The sequence below is a fragment of the Haliotis asinina genome, chromosome 1 (assembly GCF_037392515.1).
Source record: "Haliotis asinina isolate JCU_RB_2024 chromosome 1, JCU_Hal_asi_v2, whole genome shotgun sequence".
Classification (NCBI taxonomy): Eukaryota; Metazoa; Mollusca; class Gastropoda; order Lepetellida; family Haliotidae; genus Haliotis; species Haliotis asinina.
Window position 1 is genome coordinate 48,810,718 of NC_090280.1, and position 14,693 is coordinate 48,825,410.

The window sequence follows — 14,693 nt, forward strand, 5'->3', positions numbered from 1 at the left end:
TCAATACAAGGTATTCTTACACAGGTTGTGTTCATACCAGGTATTATAACAAGGGCTGTGTTCTAAATGAGATGTTCTTAAAAGAGTTGTGTTCTATATGAGGATTTCTTACAAGAGTTGCATTCTATATTAGGTATTCCAACAAAGGTTGTGTTCCATATGAGGACCTCATACAAGGTTGTGTTCTATACAAGGTATTCCTTCAAGGATTGTGTTCTATATGAGGTATTCATATAAGGATTGTGTTCTATACGAGGTATAGACAAGAGTTGTGTTCTATTTGCGGTATTCTTACGAGGGCTGTCTTCTGTATGAGGAATTCCTTTTAAGGGTTGTGTTCTAAACTAGGTATTCCAACAAGGGTTGTGTTGTTAATTAGGTATTCCAACAAGGGGTGATCTATATAGAGTATTTGTACAAGGGTTCTGTTCGATACAAGGTATTCTTACAGGAGTTGGGTTCTATAGGAGGATTTCTTACAAGAGTCGTGTTCTACATAAGGTATTTCCACAAGGGTTGTGTTCTGAGGTATTCATACAAGGGTTGTGTTCAACATGCAGTATTTGCACAAGGATTGTGTTCTATACTAAACATTCCAACAAGGGTTGTGTTCTATGCGTGGTATTCCAACAAGGGCTCTGATTTATTTGGTGAATTTGTACAGGGATTATGTTTTATGTGAGGAAGTCTTACAAGGGTTGCGTTCTATACAAGCTATTCCAACAAGGGTTGTTCTAAATGAGGTATTCATACAAGGGCAGTGTTCTATACATGGTATTCCAACAAGGATTCAGCACTATTCGAGGAATTCATACTAGGGTTTTGTTCCATATGAGGTATTCCAACAAGGGTTCTGCTTTATTTGAGGAATTCGTGCAAGGTTTGTGTTCTATACGAGAAATTCGTACAAGAGGTGTCTTCTGTACGAGGTATTTGTACAAGGGTTATGTTCTATACAAGGTATTCTTACAAGGGCTGTATTCTATATGAGGGATTCTTGCAAGACTTGTGTTCTATATGAAGTATTCTCACAAGGGTGGTGTCCCATCTGATACTTAAACCTTCTGCCAAAAGGTTTGTCGCAGAATACTTGTGAGGATGACATATTTGAAATGAAATCTGTTTGGACAGTAATGATGGATGATGACGACAACAACAGAAACGTCATGCTAACTTGGGCCACTTAAAACAACATCTTCTACGAACGACGATGAATAACCACTCAAAGATCTAGATCGCAAAACAGCTACAAATGCGCAAACTTTGCTGCTTAAGGAACCAATCGGGAGATGCTACTGCTAAACACAAGCCTACTAACGTCTGCGTCAAGGGGAGATAACTACTGCAGAAAAGAAGGAAACCAACCAATGATTATATGTCTGCTAATGGTTTACACTCCTTGGCTGGACCCGTCACAGGTGAACACACACAGCTTCAACACGACCATGCTTGCGACCAGTCAGGAAATGGTATATACTCAACTTACGTTAATTTGAATAATTATGTTTACACATTCATTTGCCTAGCCTTCAAAACCACTGCAGAACATTACTAGATGCTGAATAAACCTTGAAGTTCAAGTAATTCTGAAAAGTTATAAAAGTAATAAAAAATACATAATTATGTAGTACACATAGACAACATTTCATGCCATGTGTTTAGAAGTAGAAAAAGAATTTTTTTTTGTCCCTAAGTAATGCAGTGAAGATGCATATGAGATAATCATCTGAAGTCGATGACACATACATATTTCGTCGAAAAGAATCAAATCTGTTTGCTAGTAACAAATAAATTTGAATAAATTGACACTATAAATTTTTAAGTAATGGAGTGAAACATTTTTAAGTTGATCGTCTGGCATTGTGTGTCCCCTGCAGCGGTCAGTCAGCAATGATAAGATGATGAATGGTCAGTGCCGGGAGAGAAAGCCACAGCAACAATTGGACAACGCATGGACGGACATCAGATTGCGGAGCACCACACCCTGTTACCACCCACATCACACTACTCCACGCGGTCGCCGCCATAGCAAACAGCAATCCATAGAAAACTTACTCAATTTTGATATTTTACAGCACATTTACATGCATAAATAATAGTTTGTCGTACAAACATTATGTTCATGATTTAAATCAGGAAATATTTCATTTTGAAGATGATAATGTTTGTAAAACTTGCAAGAGAACTGACGTGAAAATTCAGGATGGCTGCCAAACTTCTATACATTAGCATATATTAATGGCATGTTGGAGTAGCCATGACGATGCCTGTGACAAAGTGTGCTGGGGTTCACGGAGTGTAGAGCTCAGATAGGAACCTTTAGATTGAGGGCCGTAGGTTTGCTCAGGGGGGCGGAGATAGTTCGCGCCTTCTTTCAAACTGGACGCAGCACGATCAGCACTTTGCGATCGCTTCTTGCGACCAAAACGCTTCCTTATCGCTTCCCCAAACGAGCTTTTCTTCTTTTCTGCAAGAGGTGGATTGTGGAATGAGAGGGACGTAAGCTGCTGCCTTCAACAATGTTTTAGAATGTTATTTTGGATGGCTGATGACAGACAGTGTGCTGGTTTTCTGAATGTTAACAGGCATCTATCTGACATGGCTTTCGTGTGGTAAGATACTAAGTCTAATACTATAATAACAATAACCTGATACATAATAACCTGTCACAGAATCAAAGGACTTAAAATTTGCAGTCTCATTTGAGTGAGTGAGTGACTTAAGGACAGTATTTTGAAAAAGACTTTAGCGATGGGAAACTATGTCTGTGAAACTCACAGTGCTGACAAACCAATCATTGTAATCAGGGCTAATCATGATTCAAGATCAGAATAGTAAGATCCTGTCAAAGAAAGGGAGACAACCATGACAGTAAACTGCTTTCACGGATATAGTCAACCAGTGTCTGCTTTATTTTAACCTTTATGAAGTACCTAAGTTTCAACTTCTTTTCATGTTACAAGCAGTGCTATCATACTGGATGATAGCTCGCGGATTGTATGTTCAGAAAACTAGCAGCACCTCCCAGACATCAGAATAACAACTACAACGTGTACAGCTACTACGCGACAGAAGAAACTCACAGCTGCCTGAATGTGTGGCAGAGCGGTGTGACCGGGAGCAGAGTGCCCGACACCTGCAGAACGGGGGCCACTGTGGACCAAGAACACCACCGTTAATCTCCACCAGGAACACCACGGTTAATCTCCGCCAACAACACCGCCGTTAATCTCAACCGCAAAACTCAGGGTCAAATTTTAACACACAAAATCTCATTCTAAACTGAACAAATGCATGTTTTTTAAAAATGAATAAAAGTGCAGATTCAGCAAATTTGAAATGAGGTATTATTAGCCTGAGACAAGTTTCCTGTATAAAGGTGTGGAGGTGCTCATTCTTCAATGACTGAACAGTGATGGGAGAAAATTCCAGATGGCAACAAAAGCAGACAGAGGGATGGAGTATATCAGAATATTTCACATCTGAAACTTGTTAACAGTGAAAGAACTTTATAAACACGACAAACTTTCAGGTAATAATGTAACACTTTCAAACTTTGATGCATTTAATACTCAAGATAAAGACATTCAACTCTGCCTAAACCTGTGTTACATACCATAATTTGGAATACAGTTATACCAAATATGGCATCAACAGATATTAAAGTGTGACAACAACTCATATGTTGTGAATTCTTGGAAACAATAGTATTATGGTCATGCAAAGGACATCTGCTTCAGGGACTGCAACTGAAATGTCTGTTAGGTCCACATTTAGATTTTTATATTTTTATGGGATTTGACTTCTCTCTCTCAAAATGTGATCGATGAGGACTGGAGCACCTCTACCTCAAGTCAGTATGCATAAAGAGGCACTATACACAGATTGGAGCACATCCTCTTCAAGCCAGCATGTATAAAGAGGCACTACACAGACTGGAGCACTTCCACTTCAACTCAGCATGTATAAATAGGCATTACACACAGACTAGAGCACCTCCACCTTAAGTCAGCATGTATAAAGAGGCACCACACAGACTGAAGCACCTCTGCCTCAGGTCAACATGTATAAAGAGGCAATACACACAGACTAGAGCACCTCTACCTGAAGTCAGCATGTCTAAAGATGGTTTGAGGCTGCAGTTCTGTAGTAATACTTCTGATCAAGAAACATAAAACATCTCACAGTCTGTCAGCTTCCCATGGACAGCTAAGTTCCACAGTTAATGGGCATCTCACAATCCAGTAATTTTGTACAGTCAATGCAGTACATTTGAAAATCAGTCAATATATGTTGGCAAAATTGATAGGAAACAACAGGTCTGAGGTAAAAGATCTGTGATAAGAGGTCTGAGATAAGATTTCAGAGATAATACATCTGAGATAAGAGTTTTTCAGAGATAATACATCTGAGATAAGAAGCCTTAAATACATGTGATAATTCTGAGGTAATGCAATCATTCTCAACTATGTAACATAACTGCCCAACCTTTCTCCACAGCCTTCTCTGGGGTGGCGCTGGTGATGGTGATATCACCTCCCTCATCCGTAGGAGAACTCTCTATAGTCTGAAACCACAAATACGAAAACATCAGGACAGAGGACAATAAAACCTTTACAGGGACTCTAGTTTCTACACTGAAACCATCCAATGCAATCAAGGCTAAGTTATTCGCTTCAAAGATATCACTTCTTAATAACTCTTTCCACATGCCAAAAACATTTTCAAAGTTACATGTATATCCTAAGCAGGTGATTTTACATCCAGTCATCTACAACCCTTGAATACAACCAGATTTTTCCTGCTGTAGCCTCTGAACTTGAAGAATGAGATATGACGTCAAATACTTGACACTGTTTCCATACGAGGGACATGATAACTCATTTACTCATCCTAAACATATTCCACAGTTTTCGAGCAATGTATTCTCTTTCTTCAAATGAAATATATGTACTTTGTGACAGCGCATTATGCAGGATTTACTTGATTATCTCCCCTGCTCAAAGTCATGTGTTATATGATTTTGACATTCGGTGGCCACACAGCATTAAATGGCTGGTCATTTAAAATCGTATAAGACTGCAAGCCAAGTTCTATCTGCCATTTGTGAGAGTAGATGATATGACATTTGATGTTTGATTGTTAGTATTGTTCTTTGGCTTTTGTCCTAGTTATTTTACAGTCTGTCGATGACAGGTTCTATAATTACTTGCATTTTTTGCGCATCTACAGAATTTCTCGTCACTATACGGCTGCGATATTGCTCATGTGACATTAAATTTTCACCCACTCACTCACTTTGACTGTTCTTAAACCTGACACTTGTTTCATTTGTTCTTTGGATGTCATGATCCCATAATCCTAAGTGATGACATAAATCTACTAAATTGTGGACGTTCTTCCACCATAGTGCAGTCACTGGATTTAAAGAAATTGTCATAATTATCACACTGCTGTGTAAGGTCAATTATGTTTTTCCTTCTAGGAAAACAAAATGCATTTCCAGTGTTTCTGGGCTAAAGACAACCTATTTTTTCTCTTTTGGTCAGAAATATATTAATGAAAGTGAACTAAGACGATTTGGAAAAAAAATTCAGTTCATATGGATTTTGACGTTATGTTAGTCCTGAATAGTCCCTTTCAACATTTGTGACCATGGTTTCATGATATCACAGCCCTCATATGTAAGCGTCATGTTGCAAAATGTACACTCATATTGAAGGGTTGTGATCCTTCTGATGTAATATCTAGTTCTTTGAGAGGAAAGAGTTGAGGGTGACATCTCATGGAATAGATTAAGGAAGAAAATAACTAAAACACTTTTTGATCTAATAGTATAACTAAAAATCATATTTTACAAATTGTGTAAGAAATTATTCAAAATATTGTATTCGCTAAACATAATGCATGCCACTGTCTCACAAATAGTGTGTTAGTTCATTTTGTTGCAAATACCACCCTCAGCAATATTCCAGCTACACTGAAGAGGTCTGTATACAATCAAGTCTTTACCAGACAATCCAGTGATCAACATCACGAGCATCATCCTACACAACTGGGATGCAATAGCGTGTCAACCAAGTCAGTGAGCCTGACCATCCAATCCTGTTAGTCACCTCTTCCAACAAGCATGGTTTACTGAAGATCAATTCTAACAGAGATCGTCATGGCGTTTCTGACAAATAGAACTCTTTAACTACAGATCAGCTACCTATCCCAGTCGAAAGACATAACTCTACTAGGTTTGGGTGTTCAAGCTGACCAGCAGGAGTGCCTTATTGAGCTGCATGCAGTCCACACAACAGAATACAAATAACTGCAGAATACCAAAACACTTAACTGTGTATGTAAACTTGTTGAAAACAACTACTAGCAACTAAAAATGAATAATTATGATGAATAAACGAAAATAAAACGTGTAAATATTGAAAGATTTTGTAAACATTGATGATACAATTTTGTCAGGAAAAGTGTCACATTCAGAAATCCTGTGAACATGTGCAATAACACAGGAGTAAGTCGATCCATGACATTTCCAAACAGCAGTCTACTCTGGACGCTAGCTGTGATATTATCCCCTTTCTATACAGGATACAAAGAAGGTTGTGCAACTGACGAATTCCCTTGTCTGTAATGTTGTGCCACTATTGTACATTTGATGATCTCCCCTGACAAAAATAGTGCAAATAACCTCCCTGTCTAAAATAATGCAAAATCTCATCTGTCAACAATAGTGCAAATACTCTCCCATGTCAACAATAGTGCAAATACTCTCCCATGTCAACAATTGTGCAAATAATCTCCATGTCTACAATAGTGCAAATACAGTCATGCTCCGTTTAACTGAACCTCAGATATTCGGAAAACTTGCCTTCTGAATGAAAATTCCTAAAAATGAATTCACAACGTTGTAAAATTACTCACCTATCCGGAAATCTGGTTTCCGTAACCGTACCGTCATTCTCACATACAGAACACTAAATTATGTGCATTTTCTGTCTCGTATATCCGGATGGTTGAGCACCTGTATGTTTACACACACAATTACCGAGGACAAAGAAGTCGGCAGTCTTTGAAGTGTGAAAAGATTAATTACCCCTGAGTAGCAATTTGACGCTGAGTTAATTTTGAGGCGTGTCAATTTGTGGGTCACTATAATTAATTAATCTCAATGATCAAGCAAGCCTGGACAGCTCACTGAGCGAAATGACAATTGCTAACTGTTTTCATCATGTGGATATTATCCAATCAAATGAGGACCAACAAGAAGACATGGCCTTGTCAGAACTTCGTGATGTACTACGATCCTGTGCATAAGTTGCAACTGTGACAGTAACTACTGATGATCTTGTGAATGTTGACAGTGATGAACTGACCAGCCAAAGTCCTCTCGCTTTTCTATACAGCCAGTGCAAAAGGCTATGATTGATTTCTTCAAGCATAACTGCATGAACAGGTATGAGACATTTCATGCACTGATATTTGTTTATGTGTACCGTAATCAATAAAGATTGTGTCTGATGCCTACTAAGTTCATTTCTTTGTATGTTCCTTTCCCTGATTCAGATATCCGAACATTCGCTTATCCAGCCAATTTCAATAAAAACACAAGTGTTCGGATAAATGGGGCACGACTCCATACTCCTGTCTACTACAGTGCAAATAATCTCCCCTGTCTACAATGGTGCACATAACTTCTGCTGTCAACAACACTGCAAATTTTCTGCCATGTCAATAATAGTGCACCACCCCCTCAACAATACTGCAAATACTTTCCTTTGACAACAATAGTGCAAATAATCTTTGCCACTCAAAAATTATTTAAACACTGAGAAATGATTTATTGACCTTGCCTGTTTTGGAAATACTACACACTGAGTTATCCCCTTTGTCCAGAGAATGATCATCCTCGATATCTCCAGTGTATACGTTCCAATAAGTCTCCACTATACCCTGGACGCATCTACAGCTCTGCCCGATAAATTTATTACCTCCCTTGACTGTCTTTTGATCCAGTCAGGTGTCTACGCTGGGAAGTTGAGCGAACCAATCACAACTCACTTTCGTTTTTTGAATTACCTAACCGATTATACTTGTCAACAGAAACCATGCAGAGGTTCTTTGGAAGAGGTAGAAGGCGTTCTTGCATATGTTGTTTTAAAGTTTCGGACCTGTCAATTTGTTTGTATGATTTCCCTAAAATCTGGGACACACTGCGAGCAAACCTTTGCAGTTGTGACCGCTACCTTTGTTGACACTGGCAAGCTCAGTTATAACGGTGGCCTAGCTGATTGGCTACTGTGAGAAGGCGGAGTCAGCAAAGGGAGGTAATAAATTTATCGGGCAGAGCCGTAGATGCATCCAGGGTAAAGTGGAGACTTATCGGAACGTATACCCTGGAGATATCGAGGATGGACAATGATGTGACCAGACAATTGTGAGAGAGGTATATCCCCTCTTGAGTCTTGCTGTTTGAAAGTGACATGTAACGAGTATTAATCTACCTGGACTATCTACCTTAATAATAGGCACTACTGGCTCCTGGTAGGCATGGAATAAAACATACATGGCATTAGCTGATAATGATGTGATACTGACTTGATATTGACACGATATGTACATGATATTAACAATCTACATACAAACTCAGTAAAGCACTTTAAGCAAGGCATCAGATAATTAACCTTAGAGCAGATACACCAACAGTTTATAAACAAGCTTCATTAAATCACTGACATGGCATGCTTACTGTTTGAGAAGATGCTGACTAAAATCAAATACTACCCAGTCAACAAGACACACAATACATGAAAAAACCCCAGAAAATTAACTTGCCACCAAGCAACAAATGAAAATAACAAAAAGATTAATAAACACACGTAAAAAATAACAATAACTGAGAATTATTAGAATAAATAAAAGGACACTATGAAGATACTAGACATCAAGATGCAAGATGGCAAGTAATGACAGCTATCATGCAAATGTTATCTGAATAAAGCAGCAAGCTGTTCATGGTTTGTGCATATGGACAGACCAATGAAATTGTGTAACATAAAGTGCTGCTCGTGTTGTGAAAGCTGATTGGTTTATTTGGAGGTGAGAAATGAAAACAATATTTACCTTGGCTACATCCTCAGATGCTACCTGTGGTACCGTTTTTGCAAAAAATATTGTCTATTTCTATCTATACAAATCAATTCAAGATTTAAACTTTCTACGATTCTAATGACTCAGTTTTGAGGGATGAAATATCAAAGGAAATACAGTGTTACATTCAGTGTCGTGGAAGGGATTCTTGAAAACAAATGTCATGTATTGGTTTGAGGATAAAAATAGACTCAGATGTTACACACTTGAGGTGTCGCAAACTAGTGGTCGAGCGGGTGTACACCTCCACATGATTGCTTGGTGTGTAGCAGATAGTGGCAGCAAAGGGAGACAACTCCACTAGTCCTGGCTGTCCCATGCTATTTTCGCCAACCTTTCAGTACAGTACCAGCTCTTACTGCATGTCTTAGTGAATATGTCAGGTAGGAATGTGTGTAGGAATGCATGTAGGAATGTATGATGGAATAAGTGTAGGAATGCATGTATGAACACAACAAGGAATGTATTTTTATCTAACATTCAAGGGCATCCAGGGAAATATGTATCTCTCTCCTCCTAAACAATTACTTTAAAAAACCTCAAACAATTTTAACTGTAGATAACCTCTAACTATAATAATTACAGCATATGTTTTACAGGTAATGTTCAATTAAATAAATCTTATTTACAGGTGACCATCAACCATACTATTTACAGGTAACTTTCAACCAAATTAATTACAGGTAATTAATTACAGTATAATTTATAGGTAATTTACAGATATCTTGATTTCAGGTGACCTCCAATCTTATTAATTACAGGTGACCATCGGCCATATTAATTATGGGAGACTTTCAACCATATTAATTACAGGTCATCTCCAAAGACCCTTATGAGAAGTAATCTTCAACTACTTAAACTTCTTCCGTCCCACAATGCTCCAGCATTCTTGACTATCTGGCCTCTGAGAAGGAAGGGAGGCAACTCCAAACATTTGGTGAGAATTTCCTCCACCTGTGTTTTTACCGACGTTCTCATGAGGGTTATTATCACAATGTGACAACTCAGAAGAAAGGAGGAATGAGAAGGAACATATTATGCCCTTGGTTGCCAAAGATGGAGTAAAAAAACTAATCAAGTCAAGACACAAACATTGTGTTAACACATGTTAGTAGTCACAAAACATGACAGTATTTCATAAAAATACCATTTATTGCACAAGCATGCTTCTGTTAGTCACAAATATATCACATAGCATTTCATACAGTGTATCACATCACAGCGCATTGTGTAACTAACATGTGAGGACATCATTCAGTAAACTGGGGACAGAATGAGATGACAGTCACCAGGACTGACATTGTCATGGTATTGTCAGAGTATCACATCATAGAGCAATGTGTAACTAACATATATGTGAGGATGTCACATATAAACTGGGGACAGAATGAGATGACAGCCACCAAGTCAGGACATGTGGAGGACATTGTCATGGAATTGTCAAAGTTTGATGCTGACATTTGGGTGTTGCTGCAGTCAGGTTCTACTGTACGGGTATTAAAAGGGTATTATTAGGGTACTGTCTGGCTGGTAAAGGGGTTTTACCAGGGTACTGTCAGAGCACTATATAGGTATTACCTGGGTACTGGCTGAGTATTAAAGGCTTATTATCAGGGTTCTGTCTGGGTAGTTAAGGGTATCAAAGGGTACTGTCAGGGTATTACTGAGGTATTAGCAGGTTACTGTCAGGGTATTATGGAGGTATTACAAGGGTATTGTCAGGGTAGTATAGAGGAATCACCAGGGTATTTAAGGGGTATTACCTGGGTACTGTCAGGGTATTATACAGGTATTACCAGAGTACTGTCAAGATATAGGGGTATTACTAGGGTACTGTCCAGGTATAAAAGGGGTTTTACGCAGGTACTCTCAGGGTATTGGTATTACAGAGGTATTATCAGCATACTGTCCATGTATTTAAGGGGTATTATCAGGGTATTGTCCAGGTATTATAGAGGTATTAGCAGGGTAATGTCTGAATATTTAGAGGGTGTTATCTGGGTACTGACAACGTACCATAGAGGTATCAACACTGTACTGTCTTATAACTTTTGACAAACAGAAGGAAGACAAATGGTGGCTGGTGAACTATAACATCATTCTAGCAGGCCTCACGAACAAGATTAACACCTAAAACTATCAGTGCTGTACATCCTGGTCATATCAAAATTTTGCATAGTGGGATGAGAAGTAAGGAGGTTTGATGACGTTATGGTGTGATGTGTTGGAGGACGGTTGGAGGACAGTAATCATGTGTTGGAGGGCGATGTGTTAATAAAACCACTTACATGATTTGGGGCTTTTAACTAGAATCTCATAACATGATCTTGGCATAACCCATGTGGGAATCAAACCCCTGACCTTCCTCTCTCCTAGCTGACACTCTACCCGCTGGGCAGTGGAGGGGTTCAATACAGAAATATTGGCAATTACATCTACTGTGGGGAACAAGACATAAGTAGTGACAAAACTTATGACATGAGGATGACAGCAGCAACAAATACACAACACATATAACATATAACATGAAAGGGGTATGACATGCATTGTGACACTACAAGGACAAAACTGTTACAAAACAAATAGGATAAAACATGGATTATTACAAAATATATAAAATGGACTATAAGACAAAAGGGCTATAACATGGGATGTGAAACAAATAGGTTATAATATGATCTAACAAACAGGTTATAACATGGGTTGTGATATGAACTGGATATAACATGGGTGACAACATGAAAAGGTTATAACAGTGGTTTCAACATATGGGTTAGAACACAACAAAGCTTAACAAGGGTTGAGACATGGAACGGTGGATGGACAAAAGCCCATTTAGACAAAAGCCAAAATGAGACAGAAGCCCTACATTGTGTTTTCTCAATAGGAAGTGGGGCTTGAGGAGGAGGTTGGAGATCAATTAAGACACTTAAAGGTCACATGCAACCAAAAAATCAAACATAATTAAAACAAAGTTATCACTTATTCATGACATATAATATATACTGGTGTTTCAAAAAAAACAAATAAATAAAATTATAAGCTTACAATCACAATTCAAAAGTGCAATATTTTATACTTGGGCTAACTTCCCTTGAAACAAACCCAGAGACTGAACCCAGTCATAGTGGGTGGGTGTGCACTCATGAGTAGCGATAGCTTCCTATTGGATAATGGATACATGGATAACAACTTCTTTTATTGTACTTGATGCGTCGTTTCAGTATGGATTCAAGTACTGTTGTCACACAAAATCATATACAATAGAAGAAGTTGTTATCCATAAAGAATGTATATATTGAGATGTTGGGTTTTGTAAATACATGTTCTCTGAATTTCCGTTCGATCCAGTCAAAAATCATCTCAGTAGAGATGGTGAACTACTGCAAGGCTGGAAACTGTCATTCATCCAAGTACAAAGAAGGACTTGAAAGTGACAAGAGTTTGCACCAGTTTCCGTCAGATCCAGTCTTCCGAGAAAAATGGATGTAGATTGTTTGCTTCCCACAATCATAAAAACATGTCACGTGTACAAGTATCACACCTGCCTAATTACATAATGTGTCAGAGACAGGACTCGGGTGCACAACTCATAAATCAGTTTATTTTGTTTATGGAGTATAGCCTGATAGGTATTAACTGCATGTGGTCAATGATTGAAGCAGCGTATTGCATATTGTCTTTAGCAGACTGGCAGGCAGACATATAGGTGTCAATAAACCATATATTGAGCTTTCCCTGTGACAGGCTGCTTACCAAAATCAACAAGTTTTTTTATGTAACGAGTAGATTATTTGCTTGTGTGCGATTAGATTAGATTAGACTACTGCTCATGACCTCATACTCTAGGCATGCATACTGTTTCAAGTTCCGCGAACCTATTCACTGCGCACGCATTATGGGCGCAGCACAGCGGAGCTGTTGAAACCTCTTGTTCCCCCATCGTTGGAACCACTTTTTCCCTTTTCCCCCAGCACTGCTGTTTTTTTTTCAATTTTATAAAGTGTTTTACGTTGTATGTGACCTTTAAGTGTTGTTTGTTTTTCAAAGATGGTCTTGAGGAATGATTAATAAATGTAGTAAGTGCTAACAGGGTCTTCTCAAAGGGGCTTTGTCCAAGGGGCTTTTGTCCAAGGGGCTTCTGGTTTGTGGGGCTTTTATCAGGCAATCTATGGAACCGACTATGACATATACGTGTATTTGTAACACTAACATGGACTAGCATGACATATAGCAAGAACAGGGATAATATGGGTTCTAACATCACCGGGTACAACAATGGGTCAAACATGACAGGCGAATTTGCTAGTTACAACATGAGCAGGACATAACAGTTTTTATGACACATCCCGGGTATAACAGATTTGACAGCATGTAAGCCTACAAAGTGTGTGGTGTTGTAAAGAAGTCACATTGTCATTTTGTGGTCAAGTTGTGGTCAAGTAAAAATGAATTGGGTGTTTGTAAGGTCCAAGGTTAAGGGGAAGGTCAGAAGGGAAAGTCAAGGACAAGGTCACTGACGAAGATCATTGGAATGTGAAGCATAAGTAGAGTTTATCCATGGACGTTTCAATGAAGGAAAAAAGTCCTTTTACATAACATTGAAAATTTCATCACAGATATAAATATAAGATATGCAATGCAACAAATTTATAAATAACAAAACGATTTACATCGACAAACGTTCCAAGTTACTGTATAACAGAGAAAGACTACGATTTGCTAACAACAATAAACTGATAACAATGGATGCAGCAGCTATCAGTCCACTTCCTGACAGATCAGTTCATATTGCCATGCTCATTCAGCCAGCATGCTTTTGGTTTTTCAGTTCCTTACAAGACATTTTACTACAAAGTACATAAATTCAGACAAAGTTTCCGAGAACAACAGAAGTGTTCGGAGTTTGTGGAGTTTTCCACACAACAATAAATTACATACACATCGCTTGGACCACACCTGACAGTGAAACTGACGGTACTCAACATAAAGTGTCTGAATGCTTTGTAAACCGCTGTAAACTGGTGTAAAGTAAAAGGCCTAACTTAAACACAGTGAAAATAACATCTTCTGTCAAACATGAGTCAACGCTGGTGGACACTGATGAAGAGTCTCAGTAAACAACAAAGTCAAGTCTGCATGATTTAATAAACTAAATTACCATATATTACCATAGATAAGCCATTCTTATAGGTAAGACTAACCTAACTTGACCCTTGAAATCAGTATAAAAATGATATGTTTCTCACATAAGTTGACACCCCATTCTGCTTACCGTGTCCATGACGGTACACATTTCGTTTAAAACTATGAGACCACCAATTTCACATTATTCTCAACAATCATGAACTAATTACTATTGGTGGGAATTCGTTGAAATTCTCTTAATTGGGGACTGCTTCATTACTAACAAACAATCATCGAAAAAATTTGGTTAGCATCATTTTTCAGATTTTCCTATCCAGGTTGTTATAGCAGACATGTTTATCATGACACAACTTACTACTTTAACTCATTAAGCCCGAGAGCCACTTCCCTGCTCA

General features: G+C 38.4%; 1 protein-coding gene across 13 annotated transcripts in view; it reads right to left on the minus strand.

Moving 5' to 3' along the window:
* Positions 1 to 14,693, minus strand: part of LOC137292638 (phospholipid transfer protein C2CD2L-like) — an 80,679-nt gene that overhangs the window by 6,971 nt on the left and 59,015 nt on the right. For 7 of the 13 annotated variants that reach the window (XM_067823847.1, XM_067823851.1, XM_067823857.1 and 4 more), the window contains 2 exons: positions 4,489 to 4,567; positions 2,318 to 2,467 (listed from right to left, as the gene is read on the minus strand). In XM_067823847.1, coding sequence (XP_067679948.1) covers positions 2,318 to 2,467; positions 4,489 to 4,567 — 229 coding nt within the window. Of the gene's footprint in view, positions 1 to 2,317; positions 2,468 to 3,083; positions 3,154 to 4,488; positions 4,568 to 8,517; positions 8,542 to 14,693 lie in introns of all 13 variants that reach the window. The other 6 variants (XM_067823845.1, XM_067823844.1, XM_067823850.1 and 3 more) reach the window with 4 other exon arrangements.